Consider the following 20,980-nt stretch of genomic DNA (forward strand, 5'->3'; position numbering starts at 1 on the left):
TCATAATAATTAAAGAAATCACACAATTTTTTTATCTATAGTTTTACAAAAATTAAAAACATTTAATATGCAAAATACCTTGTGACCAAAACTAAATGCAAAATAAAACCTGGAAAAATATTTGAAGTCAATATGGCAAAGGGCTAATTATCTTTACTCTTAAGAAAACCTCACAAGTTGGTAAGAGACACAAGAATGCACTCCAACTCCTTATGGACAAAGATGGTTGCTGTTGCCAGTTCCTAACCTCATACAAAGTAGTGTACCCTGTGGGACTAGGACCGAGACATCTGCAAAACAACACATGAGGTTATGAGGGGGAAACATGCACAATTAAATGAGCTCTCAAAAAAAACTCTAAAAGCACCAGAGGAAATCAAGTGCCACAAAAGACCCAACAAATAGTAGAATTCACACCCAAGGAATCAGATTTTCAAAATTAATTATACTGACACCATCAAAGAAATAAATGAAGGAATAGCATCTATAAAGCAAAGATCAGAACAGGAAAGGATGAAAAAGAATCAACTGGAGATCTTGGAAATGAAGCATAGTCATTAGTTTTGTTTTCTGTTTTTTGTTTTTTTGCGGTACGTGGGCCTCTCACTGTTGTGGCCTCTCCCGTTGCGGAGCACAGGCTCCGGACGCACAGGCTCATTGGCCATGGCTCACGGGCCCAGCCGCTCCGCGGCACGTGGGATCTTCCCAGACCGGGGAACGAACCCGTGTCCCCTGCATCAGCAGGCGGACTCTCAACCACTGCGCCACCAGGGAAGCCCCTGTTTTCTTTTTAATGTCCTAAATGATATAATTGAGACAGCTGAAAAGAAAATCAGTGATTTGGAATCCAGTGCTCTCCAAGAATGCACCATTAACAAATTAAGAGATAGGAAATATGTAAATCTAACAAATTCTCTCCCCAGAAAAATCCACATATGCACCTACATACAAAGTTTTATAAACAATTTCAGAAGGTTCCCAGAGTCCCTGAAGCCTAACTTCCACTCTAGAATTCTGAATACAAAATATCTTAAGATCTGAAATCTGTCTCACTCTTTAATGCATACAATACTGATTCAAAGTTCAGGAAAGAGACATTAAATTTGAGTTAGTATCAAATTAAAGAGAAGTCATATCAATGGAAGCCAGTTAAATCTGAACAAGAGGGCGGAAGATCTAAATAGACATTTCTCCAAAGAAGGCATACAGATAGCTAAAAAGCACGTGGAAAGATGCTCAACATCACTAATTATTAGAGAAATGCAAATCAAAACTATAATGAGGTATCACCTCACACCGGTCAGAATAGCCATCGTCAAAAAATCTACAAACAGTAAATTCTGGAGAGGGTGTAAAGAAAGGGAATGCTCATGCACTGTTGGTGGGAATGTAAACTGGTACAGCCACTTTGGAGAACAGTATGGAGGTTCCTTAAAAAACTAAAAATACAGCTACCATATGATCCAGCAATCCCACTCCTAGACATATATCTGGAGAAAACCATAATTCGAAAGGATACATGCACCCCAATGTTCATTGCAGCACTATTTACAATAGCCAGGACATGGAAGCAACCTAAATGTCCATCAACAGATGAATGGAAAAAGAAGATGTGGTACATATATACAATGGAATGTTACTCAGCCATAAAAAAGGACAAAATAATGTCACTTGCAGCTACATGGATAGACCTAGAGTTTGTCGTACTTAGTGAAGTAAGTCAGACAGAGAAAGACAAATATCATATGATATCATTTATATGTGGAATCTAAAAAAAGGGTACAAATGAACTTATCTACAAACAGAAATAGTTACAGATATAGAAAACAAACTTATGGTTACCAGGGGGTAAGGGAGGGGAGGGATAAATTGGGAGATTGGGATTGACATATACACATTACTATATATAAAATAGATAACTAATAAGAACCTGCTGTATAGCACAGGGAACTCTACTCAGTACTCTGTAATGGCCTATATGGGAAAAGAATCTAAAAAAGAGTGGATATATGTACATGTATAACTGATTCACTTTGCTGTACAACTGAAACTAGCACAACACTGCAAATCAACTATACTCCAATAAAAATTTTTTTTAAAAAAGATAATACAAAAAAAAAAAATCTGAACAAGAAATGAAACTCACAAAGATAGAGTCCTGCCCAGTATTCTCTGTTGCAAAACTCAGGTAAGATCAAGAAAATCAGTAATTATCCATAGCAAATACAAGACTCTAGTGTGTATTAAAATTGGCTAATTATTAAATAATAATTATTTTAGATGCAGATATTGCTTTAATGTTCATAAAGGCAGGAGAATATAGAGTATGTGTAACAGGCAAAAACCATTTTTTAAATAATGTTAAATGATTGATATGGGGATATAAGATGGGTGAAGTTTGAAAGAAACTAAATTGCTCTGAAGTAGAAAAGCGTGAGAGAGAAAGAAGCCTGAGAGAAAAATCTAGAGAAATTGTCATAATAAGGGGAATTTTAGAAACCAAGCTGGTAAAGAGCAATAAAAGAAAACTCAGTGAATGGAACACAGTAATCTGGGATGACCTGAACAGAGCTGTGTAATGGCAATATAGGAGATCCATGCTGTGAGCTATATAATGCAGCCCCACAATACCTTCAGTAAAATCTACATACTGCTCTTTTTTTAAAAAATGGGAGTGGGAAAGGCAATGAAGCACTGAGTTCTCCTTCAAGGTTGGTCTGAAGTAATTACAGAGAAGATATGGAAAGCCAGCCAAAATCTATATTACGCAAGAAGCATTTAAATTTGCCTTTTACAATGAACCTAAACAGCAATGTTTGGTCTTCATCAAAACTTTGATGGAAGGCAGCTCTCTTACAGAGATTCTGAAAACACAAAAATCTTCCTTAAAGCACACCTGAAATGTTCCAGAACATAAAATTCAAATGACATATTATCTTCTGTTTAAGATAGCTAAGATCTTTGGAAGGTAAAATAATGACTTCTCTGAAGATCTCTAGTGAGAATTTAGAAACAAAATTGTGTCTCTTGAACATTTTTAAAATACTTTAAACTTCGGTATAAAGATTCTTTCAGGATGTATATTTCCATAGGTTTTCTTCAAGCTGACGTGGAGAGAAATACCTTGGTGGAAGACCTTGAAATATTTAGATACTGGTATTTATCTTCTCTGAGTATTTTCATGTTACTTCAAAAGTATACAAATCAGGTTGTCTTGAAGTTCACAATTTTGTAAGAAGACTGCCCAGTTTGAAATTGTATATTTTAATCACGACAGATCAGGCTCCTTTAAAAGACATTCACATTGCAAACAATGAGAAATACCCCTGTTCTGGTTTTTCAGATTCTTCATTTGGTGTACACACTTTGCACTCGGAAACATAATTGTGTATGAACCTGTCTCATCACATGCCATCTCCCTGATATGATGACAGAGCATTTATGTATGAATCTTTGTTTCCCCTTAAAACATGTTTTTCTTAGGGAAGAAATTAAAGGACAAGTTTTCAATCTTTGCAGGCCACCTATGCTTTCCCTTCCCAGAGTGAAACTTTCTGACCTGGCACATTCTCTTCCTAATTAGAAGCAGTGAACACAAAAATGCCTGGTATAGAATGCTGTGGTCACGTAGGCCTTCACTGGAGAAAATGCTTTCTTCATATTCACGAAATAAAATTAAACTGAAATGAATTATGAATCAACATTTGAAGACTTCATGATGATTGTGTTTAAAGCACAAAAGTATAAAAACCATAGGTACTAAAATCTTGATTAATAAACATGAATACTAAATATGTTCCAAAAAATGGTTAATGTATTACTGTCAAAACATAATATTTAGGAAAATACGTCGTTGAGAAAAACATACAACATAAACATTTGCCAAAACAAAATTATGCTAAAGAAATCAAAAAAGATAATGAGTAATTTTTAAATGGCGCTCACCCATCACAATTGAAGACTCACAATGATAATAACCATTACTTTGCTTTTTCTTCAGCATGGAGCAAAGATCTATGCGATGTACCATTTCTTCTCCAAATCTGTGACTGATAAATTTTTCATAGAATTTGGGGTCTATTTTTTTCACTCCCTTGAAATAACAAAGCAAAATCACATCAATCAATCATTTCACCTAAGCACGCAACCAGTTCACATCTATACCACTTTCTTAGAACCTGATATTACATTTTGACTGCCTACTGGCATCTTAAAATGGATACCACAAAATTGTTGTAAAGTTGTTTTTAAAGTCCCTCTGCCTAGAATGAGTTGTATTTTTTTTTTTAAAGTCATTAAAGAGCATTGAGTTTGAACGTGGAAGCATTCAAATCTTTATACTTTAAGCTTCAGAAATAATAAAGTATATCAAGTTGAAATTTGATATACCATGGGAAGAGTAATCATCTCCAACAACAATGGAGCAATGGGTGAATTTTTTAAAGTGATATGGATCTTAACACTTTACAGTGTGTAAAATGTTTTAATAAACGGATGCAATTTTTAAACTTATGTAAAAAATCATCTGAAAGACAAAGGTTATTTGAATTAGAGTAGAGCGGTCAATGGATCTTCCAAGTTCTTCTTTACCTGCCCCTCCTGATTCTCAGTGTACTTTCACAGCAGGAATAGGGCTGGTTGTTGAAAAATTACAGCGGGATGCCCTTGGTAACTTGGTAGTTCCCCCAAATATGGGAAAGAATGTCTTCCCCTCCCCTTACTATACATGGTCTTATACCCATCTCAAAGTCCAAAAACGGTCCATAAGATGAAGATACAGTACTTTACGGGGCAAGTTTACCGGCTGACCGTGCGCAAACTTTTTCTTTAAATTTATATGTATTTTTACATTGCCCTGGAAATACCTGTTATTTGTTAAAACTTAGAAAATATAAAGAATCTAGAAAAAAAGAAAAGAAAAATCACTCATGACCCTGTTATTTATATAAAATACATTAACCCTGTGGTGCATATCCTTCAAGTATCCTTTTTATGCATGTGTATTATTATCAAATTATATTTATACTCAAGTGCAATTAGAATATACTCTCCCTTTTTACTCACAAAAGTTACAAAAAAATTTTAAAGAGATATAAAAACAAAAATATTAAATCACTCCAAATTACTACTACTAAAATTTTACTATGTATTTTATTTTTCCTATGCACGAGTTATACCATGAGTACTAACTGACACCAGTGCTTTTTTCCAGTTAATATGTCCTATCAATAAATAATATATTGATGTGCAAAATATTTTTACATCTCCATAGTACTCCATTGTATGGAGATATAATTTATTCATTCAATTCTTTATTGTTGAACATTTAGGTTGGTCTTGACTTTTAATATTATATTTAACATGTTTTGTTGATACATGTTTTTGTTCTATGTCCGAACTGAGCTCCCCATCTTTCCTAACCCCTTCACTCACAGACTTTCTTTCCCACCTCAGTTCGAGTTGATCAGACTGGAAGCCTTGGGGTCATCCTTGATTCTCCTCTTTCCCTCAATGCTACTTCCAATCAAATCCTGTTGGCTCTACCTTCAAAACACACCCAACTCTCACCACTCTCCTGCTACCTTTGTCTGAGCCACCTCTGCTTTTGTCTTTCACCTGGATTATCCCAACAGCCTCCTGTTTTCCCACCGTTGCCTCTTCTAAAGCCAGAGTGATTTTATAAAAACATACATCCAGATCAGGTCATCCTCTGGTCAAAATTCTCCAAAAGGTCTCCATTTCTCTCAAAGGAGGAGTCAAATTACCAGACCGGCCTGCAGGCTCCTGTTCTGCTCTCCCCCTACTTCCTGGGCCTCATGCCCACCACTCTCCCCTTTGACCCCCTCCAGCCTCCCCGACCTCCTTGCTCTTCCGTGAACATGCCAGGCATATCCACCTCACAGCCCCTGTGCTGCCTGTTCCCTCTTCCTGGAATGCTCTTCCCCCAGATATCCTCCTCATTGCCCATCCCCATCTCCTTTAACTCCTTGCTCAAATATTACTTTCTTAATAGGGCCTCACTTAACCATGCCATTTAATTTGTACTCCCCCCACCCAGGAGGTACTCCCGAATCCTCTCTATCCTTCTCCCTTTATACACACTTATGTATATTTTTAATAGCACTTACCGTCTTCTAACATACTCTGTAATTTATGTTTATTTTCATTGTCTGTCATTAGCTGTCTCTCTCCATTAGAATGTGAGCTCCACACAAGGATTTTCATCTGACTGTTATTCTCTGAAATATCCCCAGTGCCTAGAACAGTGCTTGACATGGAGCAGTGCTTGATAAATAATTGTCACAAATGCAAAGGAGGATAAAGTTTCAAGAAGAGGATAGTTGACAATATCAAATGCTGTTCATTCAGAGTTCAACAAGAATGAAACTGAATGGATTCCTTTTGATTTGGTGGGTTGAATGCCTTGAGAGACAGCAGAGCCTAATACTGAGGGTCAGTCAGTGCATGAGTTCAAGTCCTGGCTCAGCCGCTTTTCAGCCATGTGACCTCAGTTTCCTCATCTGTAAAATGAGATTAACAATACTACCTACCTGTAAGTGTTACATGCACTAAACAAGTAAATTTATAGAAGCGCTTAAAACAGTGAAATATGGTAAATGCTGTAATATATTGATATATATAATTACCATTAGTGAAAATAATAGGTAAGATTTCAGGGGGAAAAGGTTCCGAGTAAATGGAAACTGACCATTCTTATTTCTCTTTCAAATGCTTTTTCATTTGTGTGTGTTTATTGAGTGGGGGTGGGGTGGAGTAAGGGTGTCATTCCCTTTGACCAGACAGAAGATCAGTGATAAGTCAGCAGAAAAATCAGGACCTTCAGTTTTCAAGATACCATTGCCAGCATTGTCTAGCCACTATAATCTCCATTTCAGTTCTATAAGATGTCATTGTTTAAAAAATAAGAAATAAGGGAAACATAAGAGCTACTCTAATCTGTTAGGCTAATTAATTTAATTTTAGCAAAAAGTAAGCACCAACTATTTTGCAAGAATTCTCCATAGATGACTTCCGACATGAATCTTAAGGAGTTATTTTTTACCAAAGAGTGAAATGGAATTAATTCTTTAACTCATAATTTATAGAGAGAGCTGTGGTTCAAAGAGGCATGAGGCCTTAGAAGGCACTGAAGTTATATGCCCTGATCAGAAAACATCTTCAATAATAAAGATCTAGAAGATCTTTAAGATTCTATAAGAATCTGCTTTGTCTGATATATAATATTAGCATGATCTTTGTTCTCTGGGGAATTTTTTGTTTGACAATAAATTTTGCAGGATTTTTTTTAGGCTCTTTTGTCCCATGGCAATATATCTCTTTTCTAGTAAAATCTATGTGAATTAGTCTCGCCATCCAGCTGCAGCAGGTGGTGTTCTTCCTTCATAATAAAGAAATGACTATCATTCAAAGAAAATAAACAAGTACATCAAAATCGCATGTCTTTAGAGTAAGACTAGGCAGCCTCCTATTTTCTGAATGGATCCACTGGGTTGCGAAACTAGTCCCAGAGACATCATCCTGGCAAGGTTATATTTTAAAGCTTACAAGGCTGGTTTTCAAGTTTTGGACCACAAATTTCTCTTTGCTTCCCTTTTTCACAGCCCAGACCCTTTCCAAGGTACCTTGTCATTTAAAGAAAGATGGAGGTATAATATGTTAGGAAAGCTCAAAGAAAAACCACAGAAAAATGGTTAAAGCCAGGAAAATTTGACCTGTAAAGGCTGAGAGAGTTGGGATTATTTCCAACAATATGTAGGGTATCTTCAACAAAACCACACTAAGGGTGTTGCATTTCTGGAATTCTGAATATGCCTTGTGATTGTCTAGTACTATGTTTGAAAATTACGTTTGCCTTGGACCTAACAGAAACAGGGTATATTTTTTAAGGCTTCATATTGATAATTGTACCCAATATAACTGACATATCAATTATGCATCATAACATTGAAGAAAAAAATAGGAAGTTAAAGACAGAACAGCACACTTTGAAACAATAAATTAGTGGCAAGAAACATCAAACAGAAAAACTTTTCAAGACTATCCTAATTAATCATCAGAAATGACTGAAGTTTTACTTCCCTTTGGCCTAGTTTCAAGTATTGTTTAGGGAGAATTATCAGTGCTGTTCAAAGCCACTTGGTAACTTCTGATACAATGGACCATGAAATCCTGAGGAACTTCATTCTTGATTGTAACTTGGCATGCAAAGAGGCAATACAGGAAAAATGCCACTGAGAGTGTGATGTGTAGTTTTAGAATCGTCTCATGGCTGCATCTGGTAATGGAAATTATTTACTCGCGAAGCACTCACCATAACATTTATATTTAGTTAAATGATGTATATAATTTAATAGGCACCAAAGAGGGCTCAATCTTATATTACTATGCATCCAACTCTATTTTCAATATAGGAAGGAAACAGAGCCACAAAATATGAAAAATCACATTAATGTGTGAAAATCATTCAGTTAAGGTTCTGAAAGATGAAATACTTATTATTCATCTTTAGTTTCTACAACAAAGTTATTGAGATCAGAAAAACAATAGAATGAGAGTTTTGTTAAGAAGGTTAACTTTTTTTGTAATAGAAGATAATTTCATATTGTTACTTATCTTTTTTTTTTTTTTTTTTTTTAGCACGAACCCGTGTCCTCTGCATCAGCAGGCGGACTCTCAACCACTGCGCCACCAGGGAAGCCCACTTGTTATCTTATTATAATAATCGCAACTTCCATGATGAAAAAATAAACAGCCTGCATATCAATCGAAAAAATTGTGTCCTTCTGAGGTTAAACTTGATATTCCTGGAGCTCTGTTGTTTTCCAATAGTTTATTCCTGTCACCCAACAGCTATGAAAGAAAAGTATGTTTCCTGTGATAACGGCATGAAACCAAAATTCAGGATGCAAACTAAGAGCCAAAGCAAATTGGCCTGCCATTTGGGGCATCAGCTGATTAAAGAGGAAGGGTAATCTTTCACACTAATTTTAATAAGTGGAAAACAGGTACATATCTTTAGTGATACGATATTGGTTAAAAGACTAAAATTATCCTTAATGATGAATAGTCATCCTAGTGAAAAGTTACATACTGGTGATTCAAAGTTATAAAAAGATTATATATTGACAAGGGGCTTCCCTGAAGCAAATCTTACTCTACGATTCTTAATGACTCCATCTCTCAGCAAAACTACATTTTTCACTCTTACTTGTACTGTTTTATTTCCATCTTTCTCCTGATACAGACACTTGATGACCTCCTTGTTGGCTGCAGTCCTCCCTCAGCCCCTCTCAGTGGGGAAAATGGAGACACTTCCCATTCAGGCTCAATTCTACCCAAGCCTGTTCTTGACAGGGATGGAAAGAGACTAGGAGTTTTTACCACACAGCTAATGTTCTCTAGAACAGCATGGTGGTTTGAGAGCCAATGCCCAGCACCCCCGAGTGAGAACTGCCTTGAAGCCTTCCCATCTCCTCCTACAGCTCTCGGCCAGCCTGTGGGCCTGGGCTCTGCCTCGACCCTCTGTCCAGCAATACCCATTTCCTACCTGCCTGGGGCCCCGACACCCTCCCTCGTGCCTGTCAGTAACTTCAGAGATGAAAAAGTAACAAGTGATGGAAAACAGAAAAAACAGTTGTACTTTGCTCATTGTTTTGTACCAATCTGAAAAAAATGATGCTTCCTACCATCAGTTTAACAATAATAGAAAATACTTACATAGTATTTACTATGTTCAAGCACTGCTCTAAGAACTTATTAACTTGTTTAATAATTGCAATAACCCTGTAAGATTAGTACCATTATTATCCCCAGACAAGGAAACAGTCACAGAGAAATCAGGTCACTTATCAAAGGACACAAAGCTAGTAAGAAGTAGAGCTTGGATTCAGATTCAGGGTAAGTGGAGAACACAGATAAATGGAAAAGAACAGAATGATAATATTCAAGCTCTTTCACTATTTAAAATACTAAAATTCTAAGAATATTAATCATTCTTAAGATATAATCATATATACTATCATATTTCTAAAACCAATGTGAAAATTACTTTGAGAATCTCGAGCATCTAAAATACCTGCATTTAATATGTGCATTGGTATTAATAAAGTGATAATTATATGTCCATAGTAAATGAATTTCATAAAGGGAGATGAGAAAGAATTCATAGATGCTACTTCCACATAGTAAAAATCACCCAAATAATCCAGCCTATAAAGAGAACTCTTCTTATACTGCAAATATGCAAATAATCAACTAAAATACTGGCAGAGATTATCTGCATTTTTTAAACCAACTGTTTATTTGAGTATCCAGTATTTCTCAATTCTTCATTTTACCTTACGCTGGAGCATCTATGCATCTCATTTCATGAGGCTTTTCAAAAGCCTCATAAGGCTTTTGAAAGAGGTCATCCTCTTAATCCCTCTATTTATATACTTGCTTTTAGCGCTACTGTTTTGTTTAATCTTGAGGCTTCAGAGAAAGAAAAAGTAGAAACTCTTTACCCTAGCACTGCATCTAACATTTACAATATTGCATCTTTCAGCAAATAATAAGTAGAAACAAAGCTGCTAGAGCTAAGTTTTTAATCTATTGTTGACACCCCCTTCTCCCTGTCCTAACACTGAGAAGAGCTGGATGCTTCTTGGGGTTATCAAGTGACAAGGAAAGCTGTCACAGAGGGCAGGTGATAAGACAACTCCTGGTAGCAGAAGCCGCTTCACAAAAAGCACCAAGAGAATATGCTGTGTTGTTTCCTGGGCCTGGAGTTTCCTTCCATGAGGTGCTGGCCTCAAACAGAACAGAGGAAGAAACATGAATTTGGTCCACAAACATGGAGCTCATTTATACTGACTAACGACATGTTAACTGGGAAAGAACAGGTTGATGGCAACCAGGAAGTTCTCAAGGCCGCAGACTCTGCAACAAGCACATTTATTTACAACACAGACTGTTCCCATATAAGCTCATTCTTTGTCTACTTAGCAAACCGCAATTCCTCCTCAAGCTTTCTCCAAGTATAGCGTAAGAAATCAGATGCTGTTTGGACATATAACTGTTTATGATATTTGTGTGTGGCTTTTCTCATTCCAGTGAAACAAAGAGCCTCATAACTCAGGCATCCAAGGATGCTTCCTTGATAGCCCAATCTCAGCTGGACCCTCAGCTCCCCTTGATCAAACTCCAGCTGAGTTCTTGGCTCGGCACAGCCTGTGGTCACTCAGGTGTAAACAAACTACAGCCTGCTCCTCCCACCACCTCTGTTTTCTTAATATTTTGCTTTTTGGAGCAAATAAGGACATGTTCTCCTGAATTCACCCGCTTAACCATTTATTTCTATCAACTAAAGATAAAACATGAAATATCCCCCACCTCCCCAAATACGAGCTATACACATAACTTAATCTGTTTCCCTCCTTCGTTGCAACAGCTTTCCCTTCTAATCAACAGTTCTCTCCACATTAAGTAATGCCAGCAAGCCACTGATGCAAAAAACTCTCAGGATCTCAACAACGGAAGAGGACAGTGAAGCGTTCTGCAGAAGCACACTCAGAGATCAGTTCATAGAAAAATCCTAACGAACAATTTTAACTCGGCCTATAACATTGGCCTATATACCGCAACATATATTGTGGTTGAATCCGTTCTGCTTTTATAGCCTAGAGGTCAGAAGCATGGAACCATTCCTGTCAACTGGTTGGATTATCCACAGACAGAATTTCAGACCAAACTATAGCCTCAGATTCAAGCTAAATGAGAACTGAGTACCTAGACAGTGTAGCAGGGACTGTACATTGACAAAATATTTTAAATGTATCCATAGACATCACTAAGTACAGCACTTAACGTTAAGCAAGAAACACCTAGAGCGTTTTTGTAGCTCATTCGGCTCCTATGCATCTAGTACTTTCTTCTTTTCCCACTTTCTTATGAATTAATCAATTTCCTTGACTCCCCTCCCATCAACATTCTTCCTTCCTCCCTCCCTTCATTCTCAGAGGACATCTTACTTCCCCTAACTCATCCTCTTTCAATTGCCTGGGCATATTCCCTGCACACCACTTAGGACAAAGCTCCTTCCTAACAGAAAGGCATCCCAACAAGAACTAAGCTAAGGAATGGGAAAGAAATAATGACACCAAGGTTCACGCTGAGTGTGCTATAGGGTAGGAAATAGGGCAAGCAAGAAAGGTGCTCACCAATACAAGCCTTTCCACTTACTTGGTTGGAAACGTTCCCTGGATATCATATTAGATAAAAGGAGATTTAGCGGGAAAAAACCCACAATAATTGGATACAGAACAGTCTTTAAACATATATCCTGGGAATCACGTGTAGCCCTTAATCCAATTTCAAAATGAATATTTCTCTCCAGGTAGAGCAAGAAATGTATTCATAGATTTTCTTTTTCAATGTGACACAGATTGCTATGTAAAATAATTTTATATATAATATTCAATAGGAATCTTTCTTTTGACCACATTTCAAACTTAATCTAACATTCAATTGTGAAATCACCCTTCGGTGTACTCTTGAAATACAAAATTAAAAGGATTACATAGTTTCTCTACCAGACTCATAGCATAATATATGAGTATTTAATTACATACTGCTTCCCAAAAAGTACAGTAAAAGAAAAAAAAAAGATAACACACCAGCCAGTAATTTTTAGAGATTTTAAAAATTAAGAATCTCTTCAAACTTTCAGAAGCACTTCCAGACTAATAAAATAAGCAGCGGGTTTAGTAGGCAAAAAATAAATAAAAATAGAAGAGTTAACAAGAAGCAAGGAATCTTAGGATGATAGTATGCCAAAGATCATATACACTGGCATACTCCATTTGCTCTTCTACTCTACCCAGTACATTCATCACCCAGGAAAGCTAGACCAGCCAAACCTGACACCATCCCCTGCACGTCTACCTCATCCCTACTTTGTACAATTTAGGCACATGCCAGTAGGGATACATGTGGTAAAAAGCTACAATCTGTTGGGAGGTATTTTTGACATGATTTCCCTATCCATTCAGCTAATTCCCAGGTGATTACTGCCCCCATTTGATTCCTTTGAATTAAGTTCTAGAAATATTTGCACTGGAAGTTCAAGAGCACTAAGTCCTCTGTTTACTGATTATCGGGACAGGCCAGGGAGGGTGAGGAGCAAGATGGAACCCAAAGGGACCAAGTCATGAAAAACAGAATGGGTACGAATAGGAAGAGGACGCTGCTAAAGGTGTAGGGCCACTAGAGGAAGTCACAGAACATTCTCCCAGGTAATGGCTGATTAAGATCCCACAGTAGTGGGCTTCCCTGGTGGCGCAGTGGTTGGGAATCCACCTGCCAATGCAGGGGACACGGGTTCGAGCCCTGGTCCGGGAAGATCCCGCATGCCACGGAGCGACTAAGCCCGTGCGCCACAACTACTGAGCCTGCGCTCTGGAGCCTGCGTGCCACAACTGCTGAGCCCGTGAGCCAGAACTGCTGAGCCCATGTGCCACAACTACTGAGCCCAGGTGCCACATCTACTGAGGCCCGCACGCCTGGAGCCTGTGCTCCGCAATGGGAGAGGCCACTGCAATGAGAAGCCCGCACACCACAACGAAGAGTAGCCCCCTGCTTGCCGCAACTAGAGAGGGCCCGCACGCAGCAACGAAGACCCAACTCAGTCAAAAATAAATAAATCAATTAATTAGAAAAGAAAAAAAAAGATCCCACAGTAGTGCTGAAGACAAATGTGAAACCACTCTGAAAGAAATGTTCTGGTCTAAATAATGTTATGTAACAAATTGTTGTAGTCAAAGTCAGCTGTGGGGAAGGCCGTAGCCAAGGAAGGAAGAAAAGTACTTTCACACTCTGGCCATCAGCTTGAGGGCAGTGTAAAGACACAGTTGTACTTAGAAGGCCTTAAAGACGGGTCTCCAAAATGGTGTCACAATGTTTACTAACAATTAAAAATGTTGCTATCAGGTAGGTTATAGAGAAAGAACACTTACTGCAGGAACCAAGCTGGAGTTCCTCTAGTCAAGGGTGGCTAATCTCTCAGGCAATACGAGCTAGATTTGTTAGGTCTTAACTGCAGTTAATGTGAAGTTTTGCCCTGGCAAAGAGACCAATAACATTTTTTTCTTTAATTTACAGGAATAATCAATTAGAAGAATTGAGCAATTTAGTATATTCTATTTTTAAGGTACCTCTCCTCAGGAGAATAAGATTCGACTGAATGGTCAAAATAAATCAGCTCATACTTAGGAATGGAAATATAATTCCAATGTAAACTAGTTATAGTTTTGGATTGCAACCTTACCCTCCCCTCAAATCTAAATGGGGCTCGCAAGAAAAATACAGCTTTACCTTCTTTTATTTTGCAGTTAATTATAGCTAACAAGAGGTGACTGGCCAGTGAGCTTGGGCACTCTTTGCAGTGGTAGAGAAAATCTCATTGCCATTCAAATAATTTTAGCTGGTTTGCTTCTATGTGACTATTCACGTGGGTTGGAAATTAGCTGTTACCTATTAAACAAGCTAATTTTACAGCAACACCATTTTGGAATAAAGTTTACATTTTCTTGATCATATGTTCCCTTTTGCCTTTATCCATAATCAACCCACTACGGGGCTTGCCAGTCTCGTACAAGATCATTATGCTCCATTCTGTCCTTGACTAGAAAAATGAAATCTAGAGAGATCTCAAAATGTCTAAAAATGACTTGAGAAAAAAATGTTGCCATCACTAATGGTAATGGTTGAGACAGAGAGAACATTCATATTTGAATACAGTTAAGGCAAACCCATGCAATTCTAATTACCCTGAATACTTCATTATTGCACCTTTTAATGCAAGCTCTAAAACTGTTTCTTAAATTACACTTAAATCAGAATTTTGCCTGTGGATACAAGTGCTAGAAATAAGTAAAAATGTCCACAGAATCTGTATGTTTGAAGCAAAAGTAACATTTAAGCCTGAGTTATCACAATCAGCATTTCCTAAACCATGTGCTGCCGAACACCAGTGCTACAACACGATGGATGAAAAAAGGCCACGCTGATCAACTACGTCTGGAAAACGATGCTGAAGTAGAATGCATAACTGTTCAAAATATTCACTGCCCTTCTGGTGGGTCCTTTTCTGCACACGGGTTACACCTCCTGCTCTGCTGAACTCAGAAGGGACCACATGACCTGCTTTGGCCAATAAGATGTGAACAGGAATGACGTGTGTCACTTAGCAGGAGCTTTCAGTTTGTGAATCACCAACTCTTTTCCTTCTGCCAAAGACCAGCAAAGTCCTAAACAGAAGCTGCTTGGCCGAAACCCTGAATAAAGACAACAAAGACCAGAGCCACAGATGACCCGTGTCCAGAGGCAAAAACTAAACCTTTGTTGCTGTAAGCTCTTAAGATTCATACTAAACATTCACATTTTGGAGATCCTAAGAAGTCCTGAAATAAAGACCCAGATTAACTTTATTTAACCCATCACTGCTAGCACGCATTTGATCACAGAATCGTTACCTCACATAAAATCCTGAGAAATGTTCTGAGAGAACATTTTCAGGAAATGTCAATGAAGATACTTACTTCAAATCTCCATTCCACTTTGCACAGACTTACTATTAGGTTGACTGTGTCATTTCTTCTAGGGTTTTCAAATTTTTCAAAATCTCTAACAGAATATGGGTCAATCGGGAGCCATTTTGGTATTCTGACATTAATCAATTCCCAGAATTCTTCCTTAAAACTAATTTCACTTTCTGCTTATTATTTTCTATATTTTTCACTATTCAAACACGTATAAATTACTGAAAGGTTACAAATGAACATTTAGTCTACCTTTGTAGATATCATTCCAATTTTTAAACAATTATAAGCATACTTATTTAGTTTTTTTCAATATATGGAAACAGACAACAGAACAGCATGAAGTTGAAAAATGCATTCAAAACAAAACTGAAGGGCTTCCCTGGTGCCGCAGTGGTTGAGAGTCCGCCCGCCGATGCAGAGGACACGGGTTCGTGCCCCGGTCCGGGAAGATCCCACATGCCGCGGAGCGGCTGGGCCCGTGAACCATGGCCGCTGAGCCTGCGCGATCGGAGCCTGCACTCCGCAACGGGAGAGGCCACAACAGTGAGAGGCCCGCGTACCGCCAAAAAAAAAAAAACAAGTCAGTTGCTATAGATAGTGCTCGGACACACAACAGATGACACAGTTGACTAATAGCACCTAGAATCTCGGAAGAAATTACAATTCCATCTCACAGCAGATTTCATTGAATTTTTAGTTTAAAAAAAAAACACATTAAAACAAAATGTGTGATTTTTAACTAAGAAAAATCCAAAGAGAATTCCATACTATGGCCTTAAATCTAAGTGCACCTGATAGTATGAAAAGAGACTCAAAAACAACTAAAAATTGTGATTAAGTCATTTGGCATTGGGAGATTCGGGAATAGGTTACTGAAACAATCTGCTTTATATTATACCAAGCGTATTTCTAAGGCCAGCTTTTGTCTGGAATAATAAAGGTTCGCTGATACTAAGGGCACCTAGAGTGCCTTCTTTCAGGGAAGGAGAGAAGACAGTGGCAGTGCAGTCTGGCAGGGCCTCTTCTGCTACAGCGATGGGCTATTCTTCACAATAAGGGTCCCTGTGAAAGTAACCTGCTCAGCCTCTCTAATACCCGCCCTGAAGACACTCCCCTCCCTTTCTGAAGGTGGTACCTGCCAAGACTCAACCCCCCTGGTCCCCTTTTGACGTTTTCCGTGCCTCCTTACAGTGGAGCGCTCACCCACTGGGAGTGAAAATCTGTGGGTGATTTCTGAGCTCCCTCACCAACAGGCCTGCTCCTCCCTGCACAGCCTTCCCCACCCGGAAGCAGCTTCTTGCGCAAGTCCTGCTGGTCCCAGCTGCTTGCTGGCCACACCTGCACGTGATGTGGCATTTATAGATTTCTCTATCTCCCGGTTTCACTAAAAATGTAGTCTGTGATATGTTCCCAATTGTCTTTACTGTTCTGTAGGTTTTCCAGGAGGAGAGGTAGCAAGATTGCCACCATACTCCTACCACTACTTAAAGACCTTTCCCCTGTTTGTCATTTTCATTCCATGCATACAAGAAAGCTAATCTACAATCTAAAAAAAATTCTCGGGGACACGGGTTCGTGCCCCGGTCCGGGAGGATCCCGCATGCTGTGGAGTGGCTGGGCCCGTGAGCCATGGCCGCTAGGCCTGCCGTCCGGAGCCTGTGCTCCGGGGGGGGAGAGGCCACAGCAGTGAGAGGCCCACGTACCAAAAAAAAAAAAAAAAAAAATTCTCCACGTCAAGCCAAATTAGCCTATTTAGTCATAATGCTTACCTCATAAGACATGTCAGAAGAGCCCAGGGGTCAAGTCATTAAGACCAAGCTCCTCCTTTCACTATGAGTACAGAAGTCAAGAAAGGTAATGAGATTTTGTCCAGGGCTAACCAACAGAGATAAAACAGGAAAACTCAAGCTCCTTCCAATGTATTACAGAGACTCCTTTGAGAAGGAATAGTCAGTACTCCTGAGTTTTCAAATGGTTTATAAAGGCCCATTATCATGCAGACCCAGGAACAGGCGTGGCAGCCAAATTACACCAGGCCAGTTATCAAAATCCCGAGAAAACGTGCGACCTGATAGATAAACGAATAAATAATAATTGGTTGTATGTAAGGAAAGATGACAGCAGAGAGTCCTAGCTGGGGAAGGATGTAGAAGAAAGTTGGAATTTGGTCAATTTTTAAATACAGTCTTGGTCCTGTATATCCAATCACCAAATAACTCAGGGACTGGGTTTTCCTTTTAGTTGTACCGTCAGAACAGAATTTTCAAGCACACACTCTTCTTTTCCACTACCCATTTCCACTCCCACTGATGCCTGCCATATATATCTTCACCCCTAATTCTCCTAACCTCATCATCATATGGTCCAATAACCACCCCCCTGCCCTTGCTATGTGCATATCGAATTCTGCACTCAAAACAAACCAGTCTAAGTGACAATGGGAGCGAACAATTTCAAAGATCATTTCTTTCATTCTAAAGTTCTCTCACTGACTCTGTGAAAAGCTTCTATAAGGAAGTGCCAATTAATAACCTACAGCTTTGATTTTAAGTGTTACATTAGTAATTTGAAAGAGTCATAACTCAGGAAAGATATCTAAGAAACCCAGAAAAGAATTCATGCTTAAAAACAACTGATCTATCCATGAAAAGACTGCACTTATTTCTTGAGGAATCTGGATCTGCATTAAGATGCATGTTTGATTTGAAACTGGTCTTCTTCTGCCACCAAGTGTTAGCACACACTTCTAACCAACCAGTTTCTGCACTGTTCAAATCACAGAAATACGTCACTCAATGTGAAAAATAAATCCAAAAGAATGCACTGTAAAAAAGCACTGACCTAAACAAGTAGCAGTCTAACCATGTGAAACAAATATACTCTAAAGAAATTACACAAATAAATAAATTTTAGCTACTCTTTCAGAGACAAAGCAATTTAATAAGATTTTCTGAGGCTTCATTCATTTGATTTAAAAAACTACAACTTTGAAAACACAGTGATAATCAAAATAGCTTTACGATACACAAAACTACTTTTAAGGGAATTCCCTGGTGGTCCAGTGGTTAGGACTCCATGCTTTCACAGCTGAGGGCGTGGGTTGAATCCCTGGTCAAGGAACTAAGATCCCGTAAGCCACATGGCACAGCCAAAAAAATAAATAAACTACTTTTAATACTCTCTTACGTGATATATTCCACTAGAATTCTATGAAACTAAGAAGATGTAAAATTAACACATTGACTAAATGCCTCCTGGTGTTAGAAAAATATATAATTATCCAAAAGTCTTATGTTAGAGAACTTAGTTCTCTAGCTTGGGAACCAGAATACCATGCTGTAGCAGAGGAAGTTCCATATCGAGAAATTTGAAGAAGAGTTTCTATATATGTTGGTAGTGTATAGGAAAAGGTCAGGAGGATATACTAGTAGTGGTACCTAAGAGAGAGAAATTATATTGGGAGGAAGGGAGTGGGAGATTGGTGATGAGGGAAAAAAATGTATCTTTCGATCTGTAAGTTTGTATGTATCAATATTTGGATTTTTTACAGTGAGCATATATTAATCTAGCACTTCTGTAATTAAAATAACTTTTAAAATAACAAGTACTTGAAATGAGACAAACTTCCTAATATGAGTGAAAAAAAGTATTCCACACCCCTCTCTCTCTCCCTCCTCTTTTATTTCATTATCAATCTTAAGTAAACTGAATGCTGGTAATACATTCCACTATTGACTTTATCAATGGTCTGTCTCACCCTTGTAAATGAGTAGACCCAGAATGAAAACCTAGAAGAGAATTAGTGCTGAGAGAGGAAAACAGACAGCTGGAAATGTAAAAAACAAGTTAAGAAACTAAAGAGTCACATATTTTAAGATAATCTACATTCCAAACCACAAAGCATAATAAAAATCTACTGATGTGTATGCCACCTTTTCATATTGGTTTTTAACTTCTGCAGTGGACCCACTGATTTGCTGCATAAAGAAAATACTGGCTCTGCATAGCATAGGGAGATCAGCTCGATGCTTTGTGACGACCTAGGGAGGGTGGGAGGGACGGAGGCTAAAGAGGGAGGGGATATGGGGATATATGTATACATATAGCTGATTCACTTTGTTGTACATCAGAAACTAACACAACATTATAAAGCAATTATACTCCAAAAAAGATGAAAAACAAAAAAAGAGAAAATACTGGCTATTTTAAGCCTGTACATCTCAAAGTATACTACTCTTCAGACCATCTGGATCAGAAGCCCTGTCACACTTACTGAATGAAAGCCAAGGTCTTAGGTCCAATTCCAGATCTGAACTTAGAGAATGGAAATCTGCAGCTTCAACAAGTACACCAGGTGACTCATGAATGCCAAAGTTTAAGACGTATTTTCTTAAGCATTCAGAAACACTAACCATCATAATAGTAAATAGGAACAGACTGATTCCACAAATTAAAGGCAAATATTCTTATTTGGCTTTCTGAAAGACCGTAAGATCTTAGTTTATTTTCCAAAGATTAACATTCTAATCAAAACAAAACGCAACCTGATTTAGATTTTATACAGTCTTCAAGCAGGGACTGTTTCTATTTTGATCATCACTCTATGCCCAGCACCCAGTGTCTGACACATAGTAGGCACTTGATAAACAGTTGTTGAATTAGTAGGATTCGGACCAAGGAGCTCCCCACATAGAGAAATGAAACTGGATGGACAGGACTTGGCAAGTGGGAGGGAAGAAGATGAGACTGAGAATGAGGTAAGAGGGATTCTGGACGGGGCTCTGCAACTGAGGACGATGTGTTCTCATTTCAGTCACTTAACTTCTAAGTCTCAGATCCCTTTTCTATAAAGTAAAGGAGCAGATTCTGTGAAATCAACTGCCAAGAAATCATTTAAAATGCATGCAGTCTGAAACGTTGAAATACAAATTCTAGAGTTAATTTAAACATCCCTTTGATAAACGTCCTTGGGTGCTCTCATTTCAAAGTTAATATTATCAAGACAGAAACATTTTGAAATGTGGGTATTACCTTCACCACTGATTTGTCATTCTGTGATTAAGTTTGATACCATTGGGAAGAGGACAATCCATTTGAAAGCAAAACAAGGAAGATAATGAGTAAAAAAAGCAAACTGTCAGTCTACAGGTTTTGTCAGTTGTTATCGTTCCTGATTCCCAAATCTATGATTTACACAAATGATTTTACCTAAATATTCTGGAATGGTACCTAATATAGTTATTATTTAATTTGGGCATAGCTGTTTAAAAAAAAACATGCAAGATATTGGTGGGGGGGGGGGTTTTTTTACAGTAGTCTGTAGAAAACTCATAACCACAGGATGGTCAACCACCCAAACACATGTTTTTGCAGGACCA

The 20,980-nt window shown here is 38.2% G+C and overlaps 1 protein-coding gene across 2 annotated transcripts in view; it reads right to left on the reverse strand.

Moving 5' to 3' along the window:
* The window catches only part of AKAP7 (A-kinase anchoring protein 7), a 133,593-nt gene that overhangs the window by 51,295 nt on the left and 61,318 nt on the right, over window positions 1–20,980 (reverse strand). For both annotated transcript variants that reach the window (XM_024759076.1, XM_024759075.1), the window contains exon 7: window positions 3,946–4,093. In XM_024759076.1, coding sequence (XP_024614844.1) covers window positions 3,946–4,093 — 148 coding nt within the window. The remainder of the gene's footprint in view (window positions 1–3,945; window positions 4,094–20,980) is intronic.

This window comes from Neophocaena asiaeorientalis, unplaced genomic scaffold (assembly GCF_003031525.2).
Source record: "Neophocaena asiaeorientalis asiaeorientalis breed wild unplaced genomic scaffold, Neophocaena_asiaeorientalis_V1.1 scaffold5, whole genome shotgun sequence".
In the NCBI taxonomy this organism is placed as follows: Eukaryota; Metazoa; Chordata; class Mammalia; order Artiodactyla; family Phocoenidae; genus Neophocaena; species Neophocaena asiaeorientalis.